Below are 27709 nucleotides of genomic sequence, written 5' to 3'. Positions count from 1 at the left end.
TTAGTAGCGGGTAGGCAGGTGTGATCTACTAAGAGGGAGCTTGGCTTTTGTCAAGGATGACGTGGCTCACAAACCTAGTAGAGTTCTTTGAAGGTTGTAATTATATGGATAACGAAGTGTGGTGTTATTTTCAAAGGCTTTTGTTGAGTTCCTTAAAAAGCTGTGAAACAAGGTTGAGGTTCCTTACATTTATAAATAAGTAGATAAAAGCTAGGAAGCACTTGTTTTATTCTTTTTTTTTTTTTTTTTTTAATAGTGGAGGGTCACTGGTAAAGTCCTCCATAAATCTGTGTGGGATCCAGTGCTGTTCAACTTGTGGCATGGCCTCCATAAAGAAGTGGCTAATTTACAGCTCTTTAGACTGAAAGACAGGTTACTGGTGCGGTCCCTCTTGCTGAGCTGCTGCAATACTAGGTTGATGCATGAAGAGGATAACACAAATTGCTCCACTTCCTTGTTCCAAAAATTCGTTTTCTGTAAAGCAGATTCAAAACAAGTATTAATGAGATATTAACAGACACTATGCTTGGAAACTTTATTCTGGTCTATGGGCTTTTGATCTGTTTCAGCATATTCTTATGTGTGTGGAGGTAAGTATAGACATTTTAGATCCCAGGAAAATGGGAGGATGAAAGGGAAATAAAGATAGGTGACATCCCCACCACCTGGGTGCCCTGCTGCTCTGTTTAATGTTAATGCCCTCCCACACTCATCAGTGAAGCCATTCTCTGGGTGTGAATTTATGAAAATCACAAATATGAATCTAGTGAAAACTAGGATTTTGCTAATAAGGTTGAGAATATCTGGATCAGTAAGCCTTTAAACCTCGTCTGCAAAATTATGGATACAAGGTGTTGGTTGCTTTATTAGAAACGGATGACAAAAGCTTTTCCCACTGCTGCATGTTGTACATCCTGGAGCTGCTATCAGACCAGAAATGTAGCAGTAATTATTGGCTAATACCTATGTCTGGTAATTCTGTGCAGGAAGAGAAGAAGAATAGTTTTACTGAGATTACTCCCCCAAATAATGTTTTGTTTGGTGTCATTTGACTATGAATTCTATAGAGTTGTTATTAATTATAAAGTTTCTTCAACTTCAGATGTTTCTCCTACTAATATATTCCTGCCAATGTAAATATTCAGAAGACCTTTATTCCTTCTTGTTCTCACAGACCACTGTAACATGTTTTTTTTTCTGAGAGCTGATCCTGTTGCTATTGAAACACAGACCTGGAGAACTTGACAACTATCGTTTCCTTTAGACAGTTCCTGCTTCCTTTAACTGTCTGCGCTTGAGGTCAACAACTGATAATACTCTGTTTCATCACACAGAAACTCTTTAGTTTTGTTGATGGCTGGAGCTGGGTGTGTGGATATATGTATCTATACGTATACATATATGTTTACATTAAAAATATATATATTTAAACATACATATAAACAAATTAAATAAACATATAAACAAACTATAATAATGTTCTTTTGGTAAAATCTTATGCATAAGAATGTACGGAAATTACTAAATGGTGATACAGTTCATACAATGCTAGAAGTGAAATGTGCCATAGGGTCAGAGAATGATGAAGATTGGAAGGAGCCTCTGTGGTGGGACTGGAGTCCAGCCTCCTGCTTGAAGCACGGCAACTTCAGTGTTAGAGCCTGTTGCTAAAGGCCATCCTTGTCCTGTCAAATTTTGAAAGTCTCCAAGGATGGAGATTTAACACCCTCCCTGGAAACCTCTTTCAAGGCTACATCACAGCCACAGTCAATTTCCCCCGCCCCCCGATCATGATGTTGTCTAGATGGCCCAGGTTGTCTTCCCAATGTCTATCCTTCATTTCTTGAATTTATACACATATGAGAAGCAGCAGTTATATTAACAGCAGGCTTAAAATAAGCAAGCATCCTCCATCAGACATGGACTTACTGAGGGCTGTGTTGGGGCTGATGCCCTGTAGGTGCAGCAGATGAGCTCTGGGATTTGCATTTTGGCGGCCGCTGCTGTGCTGTCCCCCCACGCAACAGCGCGGCCGCATCCCATCCTGATGGGCTTCTCGTCTTGTGCTCATTTCACAGGACTGCAGGATTAGGCTGACAACTGTTAGGGTCTCTTAGACAGGCTTTTATAGCTTATTACAGTGTGTAGGATATAAATTTCCAGTTTTTCTGCTTGGGTTCTTTTAGGTTAAGGAATGTTCTCAAGCATTGTTCCTGATTTTAGACATTCTACCTTCCTTTTTTTTTTTTTCTTTCCCTTTCTGTTTTTCTCCCAGTAGGTGCACATTACATGTTTATTTCAGGGATGGTTTCTGTAAAATCTCCCCAGCCTTCTTTTGGCTGACTCATGTTACAAACAAAACAAGGCAGGGATAGGCACTTTCGTGCTGAGTCAGTATTTTATGTTGTCTCTTTCATGACAGAAGCCTCAATCAGCCCTTAAGCCTCATTTCACTTATGCTTACAAGCAAATGGATTTCTAAGTCTTCTTTTCTTACCTAGCAAATAATTTTAAGTAGCCAAAAAAGCCCCCGAAATATTGAATGTGGTTGGCATAATAATTAGCAGCTATAAAAAAAGTTTTAGAGGTTTGTTCTTTAATTCTAGATAGCTTTCTGTGTTTCAGAAAGAGAGTTCATTTATATATATGTAAATCATACATATATAAACTATATATAAGTATCTGTATATATGTATATAAATATTTGTATATAGGTAGATACACACAAATACTTAAATTCCTCGGTCACCATCACCTACACCTGTAATATTATTTATTTTTTTGGGATATTGTCTTTGAGTTTAGCATAACAATGCTGTGATATTTTTCTGACTTTTAAAACTGCTTTTCCCATCTGTTCCTGGATTTGAATGCGATTCTCTTACAATCTCACTTGCTACCATGGTTTGCTTATCCGATAGTATCTCGCTAGCAAATTCCCAGCATAATCCTCAAGATTAGCTCTTGGTCCCCCTTCTACGCCAAAAATCACAGGATCTGATTTTGATGGGCACGCTGCTTCTGACGGTTTTAACCTGACCCTGTTGCAGGAAATGCCGTGGCCACCGGCTGTTTCCTCCCTGTGCACCGCAGCTGCCTGCCCTCGCCCTGGAGCTTCGCTTTCGGCTCTTTTCTATAGGTGAAATAATGCTGGTGACTACTTTTTTGCAGTTCATATAGTAAAAGTGAACTCATTGGAGTGCTTCTTTGAGGAAGCTTGACCAGGCCAGCGCATCCCTTTCCTCTTGTACATGTATTTGCTTTAGTGGTTTTGTAACACTATAGTAATTGTTTTGGGGTTGTGTGGTTTTTGTTTTGCTTTACTTATTTTATTTTTTTCTGAGTGTCTCTGGAATGGATAATTGGTTACTGGTAACTACATTCATAGTAATAGTAATACCTTTTAGTCATTACTTTATTGTTAGCTGGCAGGATTCCTTGCATTTATAAACAAACTGTAGGCCTGCAAAGCAGTGTGTTTCTGGGACATTTCATTCCTCCGTCATACAGTTCAGTGGGGAAGTGATAAATCTGCTTTTTTTTTTTTTTTTTTAAATAAACAAGCTTCCACAAATGCTTTGATATTTAGAATATTTTAGTATCTTTCTTCTCTGTCTTGTGTAAAAATATGTCGGTTTTCTTTGTTGTTATTCTTTTGTTTAATCATCACCTGCAAACATTCTCCAGAAGAGCTCAAGTGATTATTTTTTGATCATTTTTCTTTACAGCTTCTGGTAGAGATCCTCAGCTTCCTCTGATGTCTAGATGAGTACTTAGTTTTGGTTGATTTCATTTTTAACCCGTCAAAGTTCCCAAATCAGTGATAGTAACTAGAAATTATCATTATTATTTTTTTCTTTATTCAAACAGTGCTTTTACTGTATACGATTGTTTGTAAGGACCAGGTGCACCCACACCCTGCTATTAGTGATGGTTACAATAACGTCTTTCAGTTATTGTATTACTTTGCAAAATGTTTTTCTTGTCCTAAATCAAATTACTTGCACCGAAGTAAGTTTCTGAATGCAGGTACAGGAAATCATATGGCTCTATGCAAATGTTAAGTGTGTCTTGGAAGAAAATTGCAAACATGGGTAAGCAATTGAGCAAAATGAAACCAGTGTTTCAACAAAATAAAATAAAATTTAATTTTTTTTTTTTCCCATGAACACATGCAGAAATGGCTTCTTATCTGCGCATCCAAAACCTGGGCTAGGTATGAACCTCTATTGCCTTTTTCTAACAATTTGGAATTACGAGGATCTATGGATTTCTTAAAGTCATGGACTTTAGGATATAGATTTAGTCCACCTGCATAGGTGGGCTTTCTAGACAATTTCTTATTAATGTATTTTTAATCTCTCTTAAACAGGTTTGACTTTTTTATTTTTTTTTTAACTGCTTTGCAAATATTCTCTTCTATTTCAGACTTCTGAGCTTTCTTCCTTGCTTCTTACAATGTTGGGTTTTTTTTCTAGCCAGTGCGGCCCTTTAGTATCTGAAATCTTAAAGCAGTGTTTGGCAGTCTGTCTTATCAAGACCTTATTGTCACTGAGAGAATTGTTCTTTAAAACATTAAATAATCTGGAAAACCATTTTACAATCCAGCTAGCCTCTGTTTTCAAATGCTTGATCATATCACAGTGTCATAGACTGAACTATATCCTGGGGGGCTCTTTCCTAAAGAGGTTTTTTTAGAACAGACACAATTTAGGGAGGATTTACTTGGGCTGCTGGGCTGGGAGCAGCTGGTGGGAAAGCATGGTCCAGCATCACTTTAACTCATGCTGCTTACGTGTTCCAGCCTTGCCCTGAATAATTCAGCCATTTTGGTGGTTATCAGCACCTTGCTGATATCTGCTTTGCTAATCTGACCAGGGCACACCTTCCGTAAACGTCAGCACGTTTTCTACAAGATCCGAATGCATGTTGGGTATGTAGGTGTGCAAAATCAGGTGCAGCCTTTCCATGCTCAGATTAAGACCTTTTCTTTCTTTATTTTTTCTTTTCCAAAAAAAAAAAAAAAAGGAGGACAGTTGGTTCAAGGTAGTTTTCTGTGAGAAAATATTATAAATTAGTACGAAAAATTGGGTAGTGTTTAGAAGATATAAGAATAATCTGATTTATCATATCCTTTAATTCTGCCGGAGATGTTGCACTTACGTATCCCATGTTTTGATGCAATAGAACTGCATTGCTTTTGTCTCACACAGTGGATTTTATCCGTCAGTTGCTCTCTGCCACAGAAGGGTGATGAGCAGCTGTTGGAACTGGGATTCAGCCTGATATAGGTAACATGGCCTCAGTAACTCTGCAGGGTGGCTCAGAAACCAGGGCTGTGACCTGTGCTGCTATGCTTGAGATGCTTGTGGATGGACCTGCTGAACCCTAAGCTGTTGTTGGGAGCAGAAGGGAAGGAAGAAGTAGGGAAGGGGGGACAAGAGGACTCCAGCACAGCTGTGTCCTCTGCCGTGGCTTTGGGAGGAGGAACGTGTTTTCTCTCAGGTGAAGATGCCTGGCAGACCCCCTAAGTTCACATTGCTGCCTCTGTAGTTTATGGGGTGGTGAGTGGAGGAGGTTAAACTGGATGGAGATGCCCATGGCTGCTGCCATTCCTCCAGATCAGCCATATTTAATTTCAGCCTACAAAACGCCATGTTTGAGCACAACTCTTACTAAAAGGTTATCTGCAGTTTAATTCAATGCCCCAACCCTGTTCAAATTAGGAAGAGAAAAGGAGGTTGTGTTTTGTTGGTGGGTTTGTGACCCACCATAACAAACCCAGTAAGCCCATTGTGTGCAATCCTGAATTAGGTTTCTGACTGTGTTTGCTGGGTGATGCTGTGGTACTGTGTATAAGGCAATGTCACATACCATAGTCACGTAAATCATGTTAAATCAGATATAGCAGTGACACGTGCTATTTTGAACCTCTTGAGAGAAGCAATGCAATTTTGAACTTGCCTGTATTCTTGGGCATTCACATTGAAATTTCAAAAGCAAAACTTACACAGTATATAAGGTATATATTATATACTGTCAGAAAGTATGAATTAATTTATGAACAAATAATTTCTTAGCAAATCTTTGAAAACTCACAGAACATTTCATGTTTTTTTTCTTAAAATATGAGTAACTGTGCATATTGAAGATCAAATTTGGAGATTAAAAATGTATTTTCCCTTGCCGTATCACTGTTGCAGTTGTGGTGAAACACTTATATAAAACTATGTCAGCAACCATTCCTAATTAACTGATGGCAGCATGCCCGGTGTACACACATTCATGCTCTCTCTTTCTGTGTATAGATACACATCTCTAAGAGAAACAGTTCCTTACAATGAAATAAATTGAGTGATTACATTAATTGACACAAATGTTCTCCAAAATAGCCCATTTAATTTTGTTTAGACATTTCCTGACTGATGTCTCCTTAGCTTCTAATAAATAACCTATTGTAAAACTTGCTAACAGAAAATTTTGTAGTGCAGTAGATTCCAAGGTTAAAATATTAAACTTGTCAGCTGTATAGTCTCAGGCTGTGACTTGCAAATGCAGAATGAAAAGGTAAAACCAAGAACCCATAGGAATGTGGATTTATGATGATACACCTTTACATGCTGTGCCTCAGTGTGCATTTTGTGGAGTCGAATGTTCGAGTAGATGCTGTAGTGAAAGATCTAAGAAAGATGGTACATAGTGAACATGGTTTTAAGTTTGTGTTTGGGTACGTACCAGCATTATTCTCTCTTCTTGCCTAGAAATTTAGATTAATGGATGAATACAATTAGAATTTCAAAATAGAGATGTTTGGGTTAGCATAAACTGATGAAGAAAAGCTTTGTCTTTTGGCATTTCTTGCTTTATACCTGTCTTTTAAGCCACAGTGATCAAGTGGGGAGGATTCCTGGAACATCCACCCAGTGTGGCAGAGGGTGCCTGTGGGGAGCAGAGGATGATGCTGGAGCAGGCGGCTGCTGGAGCAGGGCAGTGTCCCAGCCCCACTCCCCAGGAGGTGGTGGGGCCAGTCCCAGACACGTTTTCTCTGGGTGCAACTCCCCTGTGCACAAGGACTCTACCTGTGCATTTTTTAATGAGGCTGCAGAGAACAGGAGCCATCAGAGGGTGGAGGCTGAGCAGGTGTCAGTCCTTTGCATCGTGTTATTGTTGTTATCCATTATATATCAGTGTTTTTCAGTTAAGTTCAAGGCGTATTTAAAGCTCTATGCCTTTCTTTGCTGAATCTGAAAAAGCTGCTCACATGTGCTGGCAGTAGGTTTTTCTGCAGTGACTGGTCCTTGTATCTGATAACTTTTTCCAAAATCAGCTTGACCAGAGATATGTGTACTTTCCTAAAGAAAATTAACCCATTCAACATGCACACATTTTTAACTTAGGTGTGGTTTTTTTAATATATATAGTTATTACCTATGTAAATAGTTGTTCCTGTGGTTGAATAAGATGAGAGTAGTGAAAGAATATGTCAGACTTCAAATGACAACGCTTCTAGATTTGTTGTCTGTGCTTGGAAATGTCATGTTTACAGGCAACTCATTTCCTCGTGTCTGTTACATTTTTACAAACCATTTGGTAGTTATAACTAGGTTCAAGGGCGTGTATCAGTCAGCCAACAGTCAGGACTATAGGTAGTTTCCTGTTGTTTAACTTCACATGTAGAAAAGTTAAGCATCTGATCTATAGGTAAACCTCTATAGACAAGGGGGAGGTTGAGGCCAACAAGGTCTGTTTGTCTGCACTAGATGAATGGAGGGTGAGGTGAATCGCCTTCTGGATCTGTCTTTATGGCCTTGCAGAGTCCAGATAATTAGCTCAAAGATAGCACTTAACTTTTAGATTTCTAATGTGAGATGCAATTAATCCTGTCTTAATATGATCCTCTATATTGGGAAGGACAGTGTTATGCATTTGAGGGTGCTCTGAAGAGTGCCTTAGTCAGAAACTGAAAGCAGCTTGCAGTATAGACAGTATAAATATACATTCCCAGTATCCACAAAAACATTATTTTGGGACTACTGTCACCTGTTTATATCTTCCCTGTCATTTTAATGGCATATTCTAACTGATACACACTTGGGTTTTTGTTTTTTTTTTTTTTTTTCTGAATAACCTAAAATAGGAATGAAATGATTCACTTGGAAAGTAGGAGCTTGAATACTTGGCTGACACACAGAGAATAAAAAATACATCCTGAAGTTTGCAAAGGTGAATACAAAAGGTGCATTGCTAAAGTGATTCTGTGGTAAATAGAAGTTGGGAAACGGAAAAGCTGAGTTATGACCACTAGGCTTTAAGTCAGGTTTCATACTTGTAGTGGGTTTTTTGAAGCTTATGTATCTTGTGAAGTGGTAATGTTTAGTGTCCATATGCATGCTGCGTAATTGTTATTCAACAACACTTTAAGCATTTCCATTCCAGGGATTCATTTGTTTTTTCCAAGGTTTGCTTATACTATTATTGTTCCAGGGTTTAAATGCTTTAGGTTTCTAATCTCCTCATTGGTTTGCTTTTTAAGATTTAGCAAAACTCATTGACATTTCTTTCAGTACAGAAAGATAAGGAGAAGTGTGTTTCATTTTAGCTACAATATTTGTGACTGCTAACAGTTGAGATCTTGTTCCAATCTAGTAAGGTATATATGTCTTGGTAGAAATTTCTGGGACAAACATGGAAATCTGCATAGAAGTTGAGTAACTTTTTCCCCTCCATCCCCCATTTTTTAAAAGTAAAAGTTTCAAAATTCCAGTTGCTCTATATGTGACAATTAGTTTTCCCCAAAACAAAGTACTAAAAAGCTAAGCTTTCAGCCGTGCTCTGTGTATTTCAGCATGCAAGGTGCGATGGTTCCTTTCCTCGGTGAGGTGTCATCCCCATCCAGCCAGCCCATTTTGGGGAAGCGGCCTGACAGGGGTCCACACCCCACTCAGGGCAGGGCAGCCATGCAGGCTAGCAGCCCGCCCTGCATTGCACTTGCCTGCTGCTTTCCACCAGGGAACTTGTAAATAAAAAGCCTTTTTCTTTTTTGGCCTCTTTCCTGACTTCAGAAACCTTAGAAACGTGTGCTGTGGTGCGTCCCACAGGAGGGTGACCTTTTCCTGCAATGCAGGGTGTGCTCAGGGAAGGAGGCAGCAACGCACAGTGAATCACAAGCAGTCTGGGGATTGCCTTGCTCTGTGCCAAGTTAATGTTTCCCGTCTCCAGAATGTAATTTTCAGGCAAATCCATTGAAGTCTTTAATCTATAATGAGGCTCATAAGCTTCTTTAGACCTTTTGGGTTTCCTTTTTTAAATAATGGAGTGCAACATTATTATTCCGTGAATCTTTCTGAGATATTTTCCAGAGAAAGCTTGCATGAAGATTTTCTATTTTTTTTTTCCTTCAGTTTTTTAAAATGGGTAGGTAAAGACCCCATTTTCATCAAGAAATTAACAGAAATTACTGGTACAAGTGGCTGTGATATGTAAGAAGAATTTTACTGGCAGTACTCAGAATAAATGTTTTTCAATAGGCTAAAGTAAATACGTATTTCAAAAATTGTAGTCATACAGTAGGTTTTTCTGCTTAAAAAAAAAGGTAATTAAAATGTCACTCCTTTCTCATGTGTTTATACATGAATATTTGGCAAAATCTATCACTTTTGTCACCAGCCAGTGGTGTGAGGCAGCTCTCTGTGAATGCCCCTGTTTGGCTCCGAAGAAGTTACAGCCTGAAGGGATGGGCATTTTTGTATTTCACTGTAAAAGTGTGTGTATATCTACCCGTCGATGTACATCTGTATGTGTGTGTGCACACATATGCATCTTATACACTGGGTGTCGTTGCATCGCATTCCCTTCATGTTTGAGATGCACTCTTCTGTGTGCCTGCTCTCCCCAAGTGTCATTTCTCCTCATTGCTTCCTCATTTTCAGGTATTTATTGTAAAAGTACTTTACACACTTTTTTGTTCCTCCTAAGAATTTTGATTTTAGGAATATTCAGATTTTTTTCTTTCTGTACCACACATCTTAATAAATGTTGCCTAATCTTTAACGAAACCTAGAAGTCATCTTTTTTAATTGCTAACAGCAGCATTAATTGATCAGGAAATACATCCCGATGTGCTATTTGTAAGTGATTTTTTTCTAATGTCATTTTCTGCACGTTTTGAGGAATTTCAGTTCTCCTAAACTGACCTGAGGGATTTTGCTGTCACATTTTCTATTGAGCAGTTCTAGTTTCCATCTTCAACTCCCAACAGCATAGGTTTTGGAGGACTCGCTGCTGTTGTTTTGCTGGAAGGGATGTCCTACCTGCTTTGGTGTCTATCATGACCTAGTAGCCTACAGAAGCTGAAAAATGTCCATTCTTCCCGTACGAGCCTCGGTGAAGCCAGGCAGTAAGCTGGAGGTGTAAGAAAGTTCAAACGTCTCTAAACTGTTACTGTTTTTTGTTTGTTTTTAACAAAACTACTCATAGACCATGCTCTAAGGAAAAGAGAGAAATGATAGAATAATAAATACTGTCATTTAAAAAAAATATATATTTCAGACCAGGGGTATCTTTAACAATTTACACATTTGGCTCAGCTGGAAGTTTCTTGGCATCTTTATGTTCATTTAGAAAAGTTCATATATATATTTATAGGAGATGCATTCTGGAGCTTAATCCAAAAGTTTGCAAACTTTCTGGTTGTTCATGGAGCCAAAAAATATGCATTTCTATGTCTGTCTGTGTTTTTTGCAGATTTCGCTACTATATCTTGGCAGTTATGTGGTCTTCCCAAATTCTGCTTCAGTGTACACACATCTCAGTTCTGTTGCTGTTTTTTTTTGCTCTATATGTATTGCGGTTCCTTCACAGTTACATTTTCACTGTCTAGCACTTGTTTTGTCTTACCAAGCACAAGTTAGCAGTAATGTATGCTGCTGTTTCTACCACATTTAGGTTTTGTATTTCTTTTGTTTCTTTCTGTAATGTGAGGCGTGGTTTGGCGATTGCTTGTTCCTCTACTTTGGGTAATTTTGTGCAAAGACAGCTACTGCACATACACCAGCCCAGAGTACCTCCCGTTATTTTTATTTATAGATATTTTTGGGTTTGCAGAATTTTAGTGCTGCTGTGAAAGTGGGACTTCTGGAAGCCTGGTTTCCTGGAAGCGTTTACATGACTTTTCCATGTACATACAGTTCTTTTAAAAACCTTTATATGTTCTTGTTTACAGTTAGTAAGTACCATATGAACTCTTCATTTGAGAATACTATTCTGAACAATTAAAACATGCTTTTGCACTTGTACTAAAAGTAGTACTCTCCCTTACAGATGCAGAGAGAAGAAGTATGATTATTACAGCCTGCCAAAAACCTCCGTTGTGATAGCATTTTATAATGAGGCTTGGTCAACACTTCTGAGAACTGTTCACAGTGTTCTTGAGACATCTCCAGATATACTTCTGGAAGAAATTATCCTTGTAGATGATTACAGCGACAAAGGTAGGAGGAATAATTCTTAATAATGTTAATTGTTGGTGAGGTCTTCTGGCCAGCCAGTCACAGGAGGAAAAGATACACTGTTTGGGTAACATACCATAAAATTGTATGACAGTATCTAACTGGAAAATGGTTTTTCTTGTAGCATGCCAGTGAAAATCTTGAGTTCTGGACTAAATTTAGTTTAGAATGAGGAGCCATATTTGTGGTGTTGTAACATGAGTATTGGCATATGTAGATAACTACAGTCTGGTTGGAGCATTTCAGGTTTCCTAATTTGAGCAAATTTTGATCGCTCCAAGGTTTCCCTGGCATAAGATATAGTAAGGAGCTACCTGGTTATCTGTTTGCATTTGAATTCTGAGACACAAAACAATGCTGGCATTTTCCACCACGCGTGAATTGTGTTAAGAATAAAACTTTTCCATGGAAAAAGCTTTACACAACATTTGAGACTCATGTAACAATTTGGAAATGAATTATAGAGGCAAATGCAAAGCATTCAGTTTCTTAAAAGTAACCATGATTTGTATTCATCCAATTTCGGTGCTTTTTCCTTGTCCTTTCCTAACATGGACAGTATAGCAGAATCAGAGTTCAAAATACTGGTAGCTTTAAGGCACTGCTATAAGTAATATGCTACTAAAAAAACAGCTTTCTGTAGCATGACGTAAACCGATCATTCCAGAATTACATTCTTCCTTTCTTTTATTGTTTGTTACAGAACATTTAAAGGAGACTCTGGAAAATTACGTGGCTGGCTTACGCAAGGTGCGTCTTATCCGTGCAAATAAGCGAGAGGGGCTGGTTCGGGCCCGGCTGCTGGGGGCATCCATAGCCAAAGGCGACATCCTGACGTTCCTGGACTGCCACTGCGAATGCCATGAGGGCTGGCTGGAGCCACTGCTGGCAAGGTGAGGTTTTGCTCTGGGGTTGTTTTCTGTCCTGCTGCAGAAGAAAAGACGGTTTGGCACACTTCAACAGTGGAAAAATGACTCTTTGCAGACATTTACCAAAGGTTACTGCATTCTGGTCCCTGGGGCACTGCCAGTGTTTGTCTCCTGGACGTGGGGCAGCAAATGGAAGCGTGGAAGATCAGGAGGTGGATTTTTGTTTTCTCCCAATGACCAGGCTGCTCTTTTTCTTCAGAAAAGGGAAAATTTTGTTTTCAGGAAGAGGAATCCTCCCCCAGCTTTGAAACTACCTTGGCAAAGGTGGCTGCTTCTGTCAGCCTGGGTGGTGGATGAGAAGGAGGTCTGGAAAGATGCATGCCCTGAGACATCCCTTGTTGCATGGGAATGTGCACGTAAGCAGACTGGAATAGAAGTCAACAAACTCCATCTTCCTAGTCCTGAATGAATCCATCTTTCCAAACTGGTTCTGATGTAAAGCATCACAGGGTAGAATAGGGGGGAGTTAATGTTACTTCAGCACTGACTTTTACTTGGACACCATCTGTCCTGGGACACTGTATTTTACAGCAATGTAGTTTTTCATCTATACTGCATATCTGTTGGACAGTTCAGAAAACTTCCATTGATTAAAACCAAACCAACCAACCAAGCAAAAAATCTGACAAAACCCCCTAAACCCTAGTATGCTAGCTCTCTATTACAACTTAGAATATTTATGATATTCTTGAAACTTCACTCATGCATAGTCAGCAGCCATACATGCACTTTTCCTGCTGTCGGTTCTGCTCCTGATACACCTCACTGCAGCACCCTGCCATCCCCCAATGCATGCAGGCGGCTGTATCGCTTTGCTTGCTGACAGATTATGTCTTTACCCCCTTGGATGCCGTTAGCAGATACTGATTGATACAGTACCCGAATCAGACCTCCTAGATATTGTATATAGAAACCCACTGCCTTTAAAGCATAATTCTAAAAAAATCCTTTCCTCAAGGGCAGTGATTCGATTTGCATCCTGTAAAGATTTCTGCCAGGTACTGCAGACTTCAGAGGAGGATGAGACAAAACATCCTTATGCAAACTGGAGGGAGGTTTCTAAAAACAGATGCTGTCTTGAGGAGTGCAAGTCTTCCTGATTCGTGGTGGAAATTGTGTTCTCAAACTCCCCATGTCCACTTGAAATTGTATCTGGATTTTTTTTTTTCCCCTCAAAATTGTCATATTTAATTTGTTTCTAAATTTCACAGTGAGTATATTCCAGGTAACTGTGGGTTAACTATGAACAGTATAGATAGTATGATGAAAGGAAAAAACATAAAATCAAAGAATAGGCATGTTTTTTAACGACTGCCCTCTGAGGAAACAGTATGTATCTGTGGAGATTGTTCTGTAATTTCTTCACTTCTTTAGTGAACCACTAGATGGCAATCTTGAGGAAGGATGTGGATAATTTTATGTGTAATAAATCACCTTCTGTAAAAAGTTAGTTCTGGCTGTGTCTTGGAATTTTTTCCCTTCTTGCTGCCCATGCAGATGTACATCTCTAAGGTGATGTTTGTGTGACATATCTGACTCAAATGTATGGGAGCAATACATGAGCGTTAGCAATTTGCAATGCATGGTTGTATTTGTAAGCTGCCTATGCATTGTACCATCTAGTTAATTTTTAACTTACAGAAAAGGTGATGGCTTTTCATTTACTTGGTTCCTTTCATAACTGAAATTATATGCCAGCTACCTAATTTTTACTCCTTTTCCTTCACAGGAGCAACAAAGCACTTTTACATTTTATTGGGATTTTTTTTCCTCTGTGTACGTATCATTCTCATTGCTTTGTACATAAGTTTTATGCAAATCAAACAGGATATAGCAATATTTGTATAAGCCCTTTTGTGTGTTCTACCAAACAGGATTTAAATGAAAGATCATAAAGAAGAAAACAGCTGCATCGCATCTTCCCTCCAGCAATACGAGACCATTTCATACTTAAGTCAGCCTTTCTCAGCTCAGACAATACTTCTGTGGAACTGCGGCTGTTCTCTGCTGCATTTAACCACCATGAGCTGCTCTGATTTCAGAGTCAAAGCCCCTTGGACAACCTGCAGGTTTTAAGTTTAATAATCCCATGAAGAACAAGCTCCCCTTGAGTGGCAGATATATCACATTTCTTCCTTGTTTGGCGATATAATACGTTCAATTTTCCTTCTCCTCTGGAATATGCAAATCAGAAGATGCAGGGCTAAAACAAGTACTAGCATCTTAAATTCAAACAAATCACTTTGTTTCACGGAACTAATAGGAGATGTCTAAGACTAGTGTAAAGAAAATTACTAGAAGGTGATGTAGGAGAAAGACCTTAGCTTGAGCTTGAGCTTGTGCTTGGAGTTGATCTCTCCTAGCACTGAAACAGGCTTTTCCAGAAGTTGAGGTGAAGGCAAAGGATCCCATTGCTTTTTGTAAGGGCAAACGCTTTTGGAAAGGAATCCGGAAAGCCCTGCGTGTCATTAAGAAATGGGAGGAAGGGCTTTATCTCCTTGCAGAAGTAGACCTGCAAGAAATGTTGCAGCTCTGATGCATTCTTAGTATGATAAAGATCTTCATTATCTTTAGATCAACCTTGCTGATAGGTATGTCATTCTGCAGTACTACATTTTTTCTCCTTTTTATCTCCTATGTTGCCAGGCTTTCTGGAGGCCTTCTTCATATGTGCTTCACTGTTGGAGATCTGATTCTCATGTTGCATGTTTTTTTGTGTTTAAGCTCATGGCTTCTTTTTGCATTACTCTTATAGTGCTCGGTATAACTTTGTTTGCAAGTGACCACAGTTGCAATAACAACCATGACTTTAAGAGCCAAGAGGCTAGCTGATCTATTATTAATCTTTGCAGAACTGTACCATCATGCTGCTCTCTTCATATCTTAAATGCAGCTACCTTGACAAAACAAAATAGATGCTTTTATTGAGAATGTGGTGCTGGCCATAGCAACCAAGCCAGATGCTGAATGCGTTATCTCAAGCCATCTGGCATACCTTGCTTCCACTGTCCAGTAAGATTGATGCTTTCTGAGGATGCATCAGGATGGACTCAGCTGTAGGCACCTGGCAAGCATCAATCTTCCAGTTTATTCTTGTAGCTATTATTTCCTTGTATTGCAGCATGAATTGAAAAAGAGCAAAGCTTCATATTTAGTATTTGTAAGCATTTTCTGTTCTTGACAGTTCTAGTTTTTAAAAGAAGCATAGGAGGTTCCATCTAAACATGAGGAGAAACTTCTTTACTTTGAGGGTGCCAGAGCACTGGAACAGGCTGCCCAGAGAGGCTATGTAGTCTCCTTCTCTGGAGACATTCAAACCCGCCTGGACACCTTCCTGTGTGATCTGCTCTGGGTGAACCTGCTTTAGCAGGTGGGTTGGACTAGATGATCTCCAGAGGTCCCTTCCAGCCCCAGCCATTATGTGATTCTGTGAAGTATCTAATGGGATTCACCTTTTTCTTTTAAAAACATATTAGGATTGCGGAAGAAGAATCAGCTGTCGTGTGCCCTGTTATTGATGTTATTGACTGGAATACATTTGAGTACTTGGGAAATGCTGGTGAGCCACAGATTGGTGGGTTTGACTGGAGGCTGGTCTTCACTTGGCATAGTACACCTGAAAGAGAACAAAAACGGAGGAAGTCCAAGACCGATGTGATCAGGTTAGTTTTTACGCGTCTTATGAAACTGTGAATGTTACAAGTGGTTTTGATTTGACTTGGAAATGCCAGATGCTAAAAAATATTTGAGAAACGAGCATATTAGTAAAAGTTACATGTTTTTTTTAGTTCCATATGGAATCCTTATTGCAGGAGTCTCTGGACTCCTACAGGCAAACTCCCTCAGACGCTTATCAGCACACGGAAAGGTTATAACCGATTAACTAATGCTGAAGCATGTCTTCTGTGCAAAGCAGAGATCCGCGTTGTAGAAAATGTATCATTATCAATGATGAAAAAGGGAAAAAATCATCAACTATAAGAAGGCAAAAGTAGTTTTGAAGACTATGTGTGCTGTAGCGATAGTGGTGGTTCCTTGTGCTGTTTTCAAAGGTAAACCAGTTTGGCAGTTCTTTACGGGGATGAAATGATACAGCTCTATCCACCGCAGTTTCTATTGAAGAGTTAACTCACAGGAGCTGATGCAAATATCTTCCTTGTGGGTTTTAGTTTTGTTTTGTTATCAGACAAGTTGCAGTCAGTCAGTGTTATTTGTCACTCCATGCTGTATTTTTAGGGGAGGTAAGGTATGAGTACAAAGAGTGCATCTGGAAAATGGACACTGTCGACAAAAGCTTTATAACTGAGGGCCTGCTGTGTTCAACTTGGAAGCTGCTGTATTTCACCAGTGTATTGTAAGAAACCAAGCAGTTGTTTGGCATTTTTAACATCATGATTTTGTTAGTCCTTGCTTTTGTTTATGATGTGATCTTACAGACTATAACAAATACAGAATGGTTAATTTTTCTCTGTCTTTTCTAGGTCAGTTATCATTATAACAGTACCCAGTACTTCACATATATAATGAACTCATCCTCAACAGAGAGAACATTTTTTTTTTTTTTTTTAATGGGAAAAGTGAGGCAGTAATTTAGTCCTTCTCAGCATATATTAGTCCACATCCTCCTTGAGAAAAGTTTCAAAGTACAGTGAGTGTTTTTAAAGCCTTTATTTTAAATACAATGCTTTTCTTCTCCATAATGAGTAGAGTTGTCTTTGGCATGCCAAGGGGAAAATGATGAGGGATAAAGCTTCACAGTAGCCTGAGGACTGTGGGCTTGGCAAGTGTCTGGAGAAGGCAGCAGTGCTGAGAGTGGTGTCACCCACAGTTGTGCTTGGAAGGATGAGATTTGGAGTGAGACAGAAGAATCTGAGTGGTTATGGAGTTTGGGTTTTTTAACTTCTGTCTTATCTCATTCCATTCTTTGAAACAACATATGACAGTGTAAAACGGTGTTTCTTCAAAAATTCATTTTGACAGATTAAGAGTAATTGATAACTGTGCCAAGCATTTGTTAATATTTACCTCAACAGCAATTTAGTAAAATTCATAGTGTGTCAGCTGAACTTAGTTCCAACCAGCATTATATGCTTGGCACTTTAAAGAGGGTAATTTTCTAAGACTGTAAACAGGAGCAATACTGAACAAAACCAGGTTTATGTATATGTACATGTACTACCCTACTGAAAGTACATCCCTTAAGTGCACTGTCACTCTGGGCCTTGCAGTCTTCAATGAGGATCTGGTCTTTGGTCTTGACTCCTGATGTTTTGTTTTTTTTTTTTTTTTTCCCCCAAACTTAGTAAAAAAAATTTAAAAATGCAGTTAGGCAAATCTTAGAAAGAAAAAAATAATCTCTTTAGGGGCTATACTTACTTAATTCTGCTGAATTGGTGTCTGAGAGTTTGTCCACTGGCTATTAATAGGATCGGGAATGTTATTATTAATTACTAAAGCACAAATATTTGTATACTTATTACTTAAGCAAAATAGTGCACTTAGAATTTCAGAGCTGACTAGTATAGTTCTGCCACAAACAAGCTTATGTTCTACTGTGTGAACGTAAGAGACTAGTAATTTCTTTTTGCTCACAAAGACACTATGGTTGCAAGAATTGTATTAACACAGTGTTTATCTTCTCTGATTTCATTGTGTCAAGGTCAACAAAACCAGGACACATTGTTATTTTTATTTTAATACATTCCCGAGCTTGTTTCAAATACAATTTTTTACCACAAAATTAAATTTAGATTGCTCAATGATAACTGATCAGTGTCTGTTACTTTGCATGCAGGAAAAAAAAAAAAGAGAAAATGGAAAATAAAAATCTACTGTTTGTTTTGTTTTTTTGGTTTTTTTAATCCATTGCATTGGTTTGTTAATTTATATTTTTTTGCTTCTTATTTAGTTCAGAATTACTATTCTCTTTCATAGGTCTCCGACCATGGCAGGTGGATTGTTTTCTGTGAGCAAGAAGTATTTTGACTATCTTGGTTCATATGACACAGGAATGGAAGTCTGGGGAGGAGAAAACCTTGAATTCTCATTTAGGGTAAGTGGCTCAATTGAAAGGTTTTTTCCTGAGAATAAAAACAAGGTTTTTTATTTCTTTCTTGATGCCCTTCTACTTAGATAACTGCAGTGTAAGAAAGTATTAAGAAGATAATATTTTGGGAGATATTTGTGAGTCTCTTCCTTGATCTCACACTGTTATAGCTCTATTTTCCTTCTGAATAGCCATTTTAAAACATTTTTTAAAAACATGTCTTTGTTTTGAATGCCAGTATAGAGTTGAAGTAGTGGTGTGATATTAGCGGATGAAGTTTACATTCTGTGGCTTGAAGAGGATTGTTGGAAAGAAACATTTTTAATTCTGTAATGTGACTTGGAGCTCTCACTGCAGTTGATGGGAGTGAGCAGGAGGCAGCTGGTGGCACTTACCAGTGGGGTGGGACAAGGCAGCCCCTGCACTTCTTTAAGGCTTTATTCCATTTCACTTCAGGAAAAGTTTGTATAAAGGTTATAAAAGATGATGGAGAAAATATCCAGGAACTGTAGAGCTGTACCCCGCTGGAGGGCGGACCAGTGCTCAAGTGTGAGGCAGATAGGTAGCTGGAATGGAAAGGATTTATGGCAGTGGGAGAGAGAGGAGATGTGAGACACTCCAGACTGACGAGCAAAACAGTTTTGTCCTCCTCAACTCTGTTGTTAGCTGTGATGCTGCTTGTTTCCACTGAGCACTGGCTGCCTATGGTTTGCCCCATATCACACACTCAGCTTGCTGAAGCAATGCAGGGTGGTATAAGAGGTGCACTGTGAGCTGTTTTGGGCTTGCAAGGAGTTGACACCTTAGTATCCTGGATTTCCTTTGCTTTTTCTGCTCATCATCAGGTATGTTTTATGATCATATTAGCATTTTTGTGTGTCACTGGATTGTGGGACAGGAGGGTTGCTGTTTGGTTGTGGAGGGAGCAGGGGAGATGGGGCGGGGTGGTTTGTGGGGTTTGGTTTGGTTTTTTTGTGTGTGTGTGTGTTTTGGGATTTTTTTTGTTTGGTTGCTTTTTTTCCCAGGTGACAGCAGATTTCAGGTATAAATAGTATTTTAATGTTACAAAACCAGTTCATTGGGAAAGGAAGCATCAGCAGACTGTCTCACTTGATGTCTACCTGTTCACCAGAGAAGCCTGGAATCTTCCTGGCTGCTGTTCCTGTCTCCTGCTGCCTGTAGTGTAGGAATCCTAGCAAAGAGGGCACAAAAATAAGGAAAGAAGAGGATTAGGGAGGATAATAAGCACAGACCTAGAGTTGACATGATTTTTCTCTGGAGGGGGATTTCTCAGCTGGAATTACTCTTTGATCTGAATTCATGATCACCTCCTTTCTCACACAGGAGAAAGTTTCCAGCATGTAAATCCAAACACACAGCCTACTTGTCTTGGTCAGCAGGCCTCCGCCTGAAGCTCAAAGCGGCTTGCCTACCTCTGTAGCTCTGTGAGCTTCTGAAGCAGAAATCTCCCAGCTGCCTCCTGTTCTGGTGTAGTCCACTTTGATGTGTCTGTTGCGCTTGGTCCCCTCTTTCCACTAGAAGGAATTTATTTTCTGTGGGATAATTATTCAGTCACAAGGTCAGGAGTTATGAAATAGCTCTGGATGAAATTATTTTTATGGCTTCTTTTTGAGAGGATGTTCAGGGAGCCAGAGGTAGCAATAGATTGAGTTTGTACTTGCAGGCCCGAAGAAACAATCATGCTCATCATCAGTCACAACACAACGTAGGTTAAGCTGGAAAGCAGCTTGCTGACCATCCCCAGCTAACTCTGGCAAAGGAAAATTGTTTTTCTTGCTTACCAAGGAAGTGGAAGGAGTGATGACAATGAGGGAGTCATGCATTTTTGGGTACAGATGCTTGCTGACCTGGGGCTTGCTGGGTCTCTTACTTTCTCAGCTCTGATACTACTGTGGCAGACAAACAAGCAGAGACAGGAGCCTCCGTTTAGCAGCAAACTACATCAGAGAGCTTGACACTGTCTCCCACAAATGTAGCATAACAGTGGCAAGCATGTTGGATGCACTACTGAACAAGTCTGGCTCTTGCAGACACTTGTTTGTGTCTGCTAGTGCACATGCAACCAGACTGAACAGCTGTGAGGTGGCAAGGATGCTGCTTTTGAAAATAGCACTATATGCTTGGCCTCTTCACAGAAATTTTGCACATCTTTCAAACCAGCAAGCTTGGGAACAACAGCCACAGTTGACAGAACTGGACATTACAGGATCTACTTCATGTTGTTTGAAATGTCTTCTGTGACCATGGCTGCCACAGATTTGGTGGCACCAAAATAGTTGCCCCATAACCAGTCAGAGTTAGGGGTAGCACTGCCTCAGATGGCAGGGATTTTGTGCTCTGAGATGGATTGTGGGAGCTTTCTATAGCTCCTTGTAGAAAGTCTTGAAGATGGCCCTCTTTGCATGCAGTTCTTGGCTTTCCACTCTTCATGCCTCGCTTTTGGTAGACCAAGGCTTGCAGACAGGAAAAGCCATACCCCTGCTCTGTATAACATGGAGTGCCCCTGCACTGGCTGCTGCTTTAGACACAAATGATCATTGCTGGTGACCTCTACCAGGCTCTGGCAGCAAGTATGATTTCTGATGTTGCTGGTTCCCCTCAACCAGATGTTTGACCCCATGGGGTGCAGCAGCATGAATGAGCAGTGCCTTTGCTCCTTCAACATGGAGAAATGTGGTCTTCTTGTGGGCTGGAGGAAGCATCAGAGGCTACCTAGCAGGCAGGAGAAGCACAAAAGGAGCGGCAGCAGAGTCCTCGGAGCCAGTGTGCTTGGGGCTGTGCACAGACACGCTGCCGTGCACACTGGAGGGGCTGAGCAGGGACATGGGTGCCCCAGCCTGGGGGCTCAGGGTGCTCCGTCAGTGGCCACAGGCCTGTGGTGTGTTGTGCACCAGGCTGAGAGCAGGCATGTGGCTTGCGGGATCTGAAAGAGGTGATTAAATGACGAAGCAGAGTGGGAGCTGTGGTGTGGGGCTCTGCATGCTGCAGGTGGCTCGAGAGGCTGTCTTCTAGGAGGCCAACGGTTTGGTAGGACAGGCTGTGCAATGGCCAGTGAGTGTGCCTGGGCATGTTAATTTTATTAGTGCAGGTTGCCAGTAGGATGTAGGCATTTGGATCCAAATTGTGTACAACATGCTTTCCTCTATTTGATTTCAAGCCCCTGTATGCGCGTTTGCTGTGGTGAGTGTTTTGGTGGAAGACAGCAGAGCACTGAAGAAGGTCAAGAGGGATAGATCAGTGTTAATTCTGTTGTCTCTGTGGCTTTTAGACCTGCCAGACCTGAAAATTAGGAGCAGGGATACCAAAAAACTCTGTAAATTAATTCGTTGTTCTTCTCATCTCTGAAAACACCACCGTCTCCTGATGGCATGAAAGGACTTGTCCTCGAGCCTTCTCTTTCTCATATTTCAATTATTCTAAGCTGGAGAAATTCTCTGTGGTTTTGAGAGGTGCAACAAGGACAAAGCTTCAGCTAAAAGCATGATGACTAAGAGAGATGGAGGCTGCATGCTGAATGCAGGATCGAGTCAATGTGCCTTGATTTCAAATTGCTTAATGCTATTTGGCTGAATAATATTTCACTTCATGGGCATAATGGACATTGAAACTCCTCTTTCTGAGGGATGTGAAATGTGCCCTTTTGTCTTCCCCCTCCTGTATATGGAGCAAGGGGAACTGGGTGCATCTTTTTTCCCCCTCTCTGCTCTTGGTCCTGCTATTGGTACTGCAATGTAAGTTTGTTTCTGGGGACCACTGCTTGATACACCCGCAGTCTGCCTTTCAACCCACCATCACAGCATGAGGGAAAGCCACGCATGTGCAAAAAGGCACAACTATTTACTTCTTTTGGAAATTTCATTGCCCACAGGCCTGGATGATGCTCCTCCGATTGCCTGGGGTCTTCTCTTTTCTGATATTTTGGTGTTTCTTTCTGCCTAGATCTGGAAATCTGTTTTGTGGTGGGAGCAGCCAGGATGGGTTCATGCAGGTGGGGAGGCCCCCCTTCCCACCCAGCTCCAGCAGATCCTGCAGGAGCAGCAGGCAGGTGGGCTCAGCTACAAGCCAGCAAGCAAAATTGCAACAGAGACGGGCAGGAACAGTGTTTTCTGCAGTTTATCTTTACTCAGAAGGTAGCATCCATTTTAAAAATTATTATTATTCTATTATTATTATTACTATTTTAATGTTAGAATGGAGGTGGTAGAGCTTATAGAGCTTTTCTTATTTAGCATTCAGCGAGCCAGCACTAGGTCAGTTGTCCAAAGACCCGAGCAGGGATGGGGATCCTAATGTGGGTTTTGTACTTTTACTGCAGCTTTTTGTCATGCCACTGTCACTGAAAAGAAAAGAATTTGATAGCCTGCATGCATCAAGATGAAAATGAAAGTAAAAATGAATGTCACCTTGTCTTCTTTTCTTGTGGAAGGAAAAAAGTATGCTTTTATAATGAGCTGCACGTTAGCCAGACCTAGTAAAGAAACGTATTTTCATATACATGAGCGTACAAAATATACATGAAATCTAATGTGCTTCTCTGTTAAAGGAAGTGTGACTAGTTTTACGGAATAACCTTCGCTAGAGTCACTTATTTAGGACATAGTAGTGAACTTGGCTTTCTCTAGTGAATTTCTTGCTTTTTCTCTCTTTCCCTTGCTCTTTGCATCTGATTTTATATAGAGGCCGAAATGTGTTTTCCATGCAAAAAAATAAAGAAACATTTTTAGGAATTGTTTCGCTGAAATATACTTAATTGTGTTTTAAATAGGAAGACAAGAGAAGTTTCAAATTGTTTTAATAAAGGAAGCAGAATTTAATGACCATTGCTTAGCAACCTACAGTTATTTTTTAGAGAAATTCAGAATTTTAATCACTGAAAAATCAGCTGTTATGGAATTCTCTTTTGGCAGCAGTTTAACAGAGATAAAGTCGGTCTGGTTTAGTTCATTTAAATCAGACTTTACCACAGAAGAGTGGAAGAATGTGCTTCCTCCTTAACTGTACATTTTTACTCCAGTAGTCTTTATGGTTCATTCCTCATATCTTGTTTCAAAACAGACTGATCAAAGAAGTAATAATCAATTAAAAAATGCTAATATGGAATTAAATAAATATGGAAATTGTTGAAATCTAATAAATTTAATGATACTTAACATTTGTTGACAAACAGGCCTTCCTTGATACATTTCAACTTTAAAAAAGTAATCTTGTATGTAGAAATTAGAATGTAAGAAAGCTGTTGTTTTGAAACAGATCTCAAAAAGGGAGATCTTACAGTGAAAATAGCTGGTTTCATAGCAGCTTTCAAAATGGCAGTAGTATAACTTACCTGTGAAGATATCTTTCTGTTCAAATTACAAAGATACTTCTCCAAACAGCAACAAAAAAAAAGAGAGAAACCACTCATGAAAAGCAAGAAATTAAAATTTTAAATCCAGGAAGATTATCCAGTACATTTGAATAATGAATTACCTATACCTTTAAGGACATCTTTTGTTATAAAAATAAACGTGTATTACAGTGCTTACAGTTTCCTTATTAAGCACAGTATGGTGCCGCTTGTAAAGGTCTGATGTCATTATCCCAAACGAAATCAACTGAGACAACATGCATTAGTTTCTAAATTAAGAAATTTGAGAGAAGTCCTAAGTAACTAAAAATCAACCAAACAAAAAACCAAAAAACTCACCCCAAAACAAAACAGAAAACAAACGCAACCCCCCAAAAGAAACCAAAACAAAACCCAACTACAACAGAAACCCAACAAACAAAAGAAAAAAACAGCCCCTAAAATAACCATTCCGAAGACAATGTCCATCTTGTGTATGCTGAAGGCTGCCATCTCTAGTGATTTTCTGGATCCCTGAAAGTCCCAGGAAGAGAGAGAGATAAGGTCCTGTCTGATCTGTTGTTATTCAGTACAGAAGTTTTATTTGCTGCCTCATAGGTTTCACTCCTGCCATGTTCATTTGAGTAACATGTAATTAAAAATGTATTTGTTATGTAAGAAGGTTGTCAGGGAGCAAACCTTTACCCCTTAAGCACATCTCGGCTTGTCTTCCATGTACAAAGGAAAGGTGAGCTGTCACCTGTGTGCAATTGAATACATGAGGGGAATCAGCTCACTGAAGTGCTAGTTCTCAAAAGGCTTCCACAAGAAGTCTATGAGAGCCATTGGTGATGACCTCAAGTCGGTTCAAGGGCAGCAACATATCCTGCCTTTCCTGCCATCTGACGATTTCAGAACCCTTGTTTCAGATACCTGCCAGAAATAGGTTGTCTGCCACATTGCATAATAATAATTGGAAAATACCTAGACATGCTTTCCATTCATTACATCAAACTTGAGGTCAGTGGCTGTATGGGTGAGCTGCCCAAAGTCCACAATTTACAAAGGAGGTGGGAATAATCACAAAAATTGGCACAGAGTTCTGAGACTAGTGTCCCTGCTTGGTGGTCATGAATGGGCTTTATCCCCAGGGCCATGTATTTTCTGACTTGGAGAACCAGAGGCATAAGGATAAGGGCAGAGTGAGTTCTGCCAGTTTCACGTTCACATTCAAGTACTTTCCTTGGCAGCAAGGAGGAATGTTGGTTTAGATAGGAGAGATTTTTTTCACTACCATGGATCAGTTACAGAATTACTTTGCTTTTTCTTTTCATGTGTTAGGTCTTGGGTTCTTTCCCCAGCTTTCCAATGAAAAAGGTTAGTGACATTTCATGACCAGGCACCCATACTTCTCTTCTGAGATGGTGAATATGGAAATGGAAACACAACTTATCATTCTCCCATAATATGATGAGTTTACATGTTTTGTCAAGTTAGCTGTCCTGCAGAATGCAAGAGTAAGTTTCTGGTAAGGAATCAGTCATCAGTATCTTTGAGGAGGGTATTTGTATGGCTAATTTGGACTAGAAATAGACTCTTAAAAATGACTGTATAACTTGAATTGTAGACCATTGTTAGACCTGCAGAAATATTGTGGACCATTTCTTCATAATGTCTTCGGAGAAAGTAAAGCTAAGAAAGAAACAATTGCATACCACATAAAACCAGAGATGAGGTTGTCTCCTTGTTACTCCCAGTAGTTTGCTCAGTGTTCGCAAGGATTCATTTAATCTCATCAAATGAAACACACAGTTATTGTATGTGTTGCTTATAGTATGCTTTGATGCTCTTGAGAAGGTGTTATCCTTGCAAAGACATATCATCACTTGTATCCATCTGCTTGCAAAGATACAAATTAATGATGCAAAATGTCTATTCTTTACTCAGATATGGCAGTGTGGAGGAAGTCTTGAGATCCACCCTTGCTCACATGTAGGTCATGTTTTCCCCAAACAAGCTCCGTACTCACGGTCCAAAGCTTTGGCAAATAGTGTGCGTGCAGCTGAAGTGTGGATGGATGAATATAAAGAACTTTATTACCACCGAAACCCACATGCTCGCCTGGTGAGTTCAAGCCCGTTGTTCTTGGAATTTCAATTGAATTTGTTTTCAATGAAATAACTATTAATTTAGCTGATATTTAACATGAAGTGCTTTTTATGTTTATTTCTTATTTCTTCTGAAACTTTTTCCTGAACATAGAATAAGTGTAAATCTACTTAATTTTTAATTTATTGAAAAAAAACTGAAATTCTGTAAGACTAGAGAAGGAGACCACGTTTGTGTCAATATTAAATGAAAGAATAAAGTTTAGCAAGGTGACCCAAGTAAGGAGGAGCTGTTTAGCCTAAAATGTGCATCTCCATGAAACAACTGATACAGGATTCTATCAATAAAGAATTGCAGGAGAGACACACAATTAGTGAAGTCTTAGTCAGCAAGGTTCAATGGACAGTAGATCTTTAAGTGAACAGCATGGTAATAATGTTTAGCAAAATTACCTCTCCTGTGATAGTTGCAAAACTTTGGACTGATGTAAGACAGAATGGATTTTTTTGTTTGATTTACTGATGCATAATGCATGGTTTAATTTTTTTTTTAAAGTGCCAAAACAATATTACAAAGATTAATTAAAATCAGTCTTGGGAATTCAGATGAAAATGTTCCTAATAAAATGTCTGAAGTATCAGTTCTTGTGTTCGTTTTTTGTTTGTTTGTTTGGTTTTTTTTAATTAATTTTGTTTTTGTTTGTTTTTTGTTTGTGGGGTTTTGTTTTGTTGTTTTGGGGTTTTTTGTTTGTTGTGTTGTTGTTTGGTTGGTTTTTGTTTTTGTTTTTTTTTTGGGGGGGAGTGAAGTTAATATATTTATTTCTCACGAGGAAGAAAATAAAACATTGTTTGCGTGCAAAATTTTTCAGAAGATAAATACTGTGAAAATTGAGTAGATCAGAACAGTAATGCAGCGTGCAAATTCATATGTTGGATATATTTATGGTGAGGGGCCTGTAGGCTGGAAGACAATAGCATGGAAATACCCTCACAGCATCTACAAATGACTTATATGAACCTCTGACGCAAAGCCCAAAATTCAAGCTTAAAAGAAATCACTCTCTGCTCTTGCTTGTTTCTGGAGGTGTTTGATCTCCCCGGGCTCTGCTCTTGGCATGGAAAGGAAAGACCTGCCCTGGGTGGGCTGCTGGGCACCCACCTCTGGCCATGCCAGACCAGAGCTTGAGGACCAGGCAGGGGACAGGGAACTCCCCACACGTTTGGGTGGCCTTACCCCAGTAGACATGCCAGTGGAAAAAATGCTCTTGAAACCACTACACTTTTAAAAGATAAGCTGGAGGACACTGGGGAAGCTGAACTTGGTTAGCTTCCATCTCGTGTTCCTTTGGATTAAACTGGGTAATTAGATTATTATAGTCTACGCATTTGTAATAATTGTTTTACTTCAGCATCATAAAAGCCATTTAGGTTTTATTATTAGAGTCTGACTTTGAGAGAAGCAGGGGTTTTGTGTCTGAAGAAGGGAGCTCACAGGCAGATTCTGCTTGCCATAGGCAAAGAGAAAACAACAATAAATACCAACAAGTTTTCTTGTAAAGTTCTGGGCAGATGACATCTGTGATGACAGAACTTCAACTTGAAGGGATATTTGTATGTTAGTATCAGAAATTTTGCATATTGGCTTATTGTAACACAGTGGATGTGAGCTAAGTGTGGGGTTTTTTTGCACGTATCAAAGCTGCCACCCATACACTCCAGTTTCCCTAATACTCTGTGTACCTCCTGTTGCAGCAGTTGAGTTCAGTCCCTTT

At 39.6% G+C, this 27709-nt stretch overlaps 1 protein-coding gene across 1 annotated transcript in view; it reads left to right on the top strand.

The window, feature by feature from the left end:
• GALNT12 (polypeptide N-acetylgalactosaminyltransferase 12) overlaps nucleotides 1-27709 on the top strand; it is a 53272-nt gene that overhangs the window by 2504 nt on the left and 23059 nt on the right. Inside the window, exons 2-6 of the mRNA XM_065831333.2 lie at nucleotides 11320-11489; nucleotides 12211-12400; nucleotides 15913-16098; nucleotides 18371-18488; nucleotides 25777-25953. Coding sequence (XP_065687405.1) covers nucleotides 11320-11489; nucleotides 12211-12400; nucleotides 15913-16098; nucleotides 18371-18488; nucleotides 25777-25953 — 841 coding nt within the window. The remainder of the gene's footprint in view (nucleotides 1-11319; nucleotides 11490-12210; nucleotides 12401-15912; nucleotides 16099-18370; nucleotides 18489-25776; nucleotides 25954-27709) is intronic.

The sequence above is a fragment of the Patagioenas fasciata genome, chromosome 2 (assembly GCF_037038585.1).
Source record: "Patagioenas fasciata isolate bPatFas1 chromosome 2, bPatFas1.hap1, whole genome shotgun sequence".
Classification (NCBI taxonomy): domain Eukaryota; kingdom Metazoa; phylum Chordata; class Aves; order Columbiformes; family Columbidae; genus Patagioenas; species Patagioenas fasciata.
Note: the sequence above shows the minus strand (reverse complement) of the source record. Positions and strands in the feature narration are given on the sequence as shown.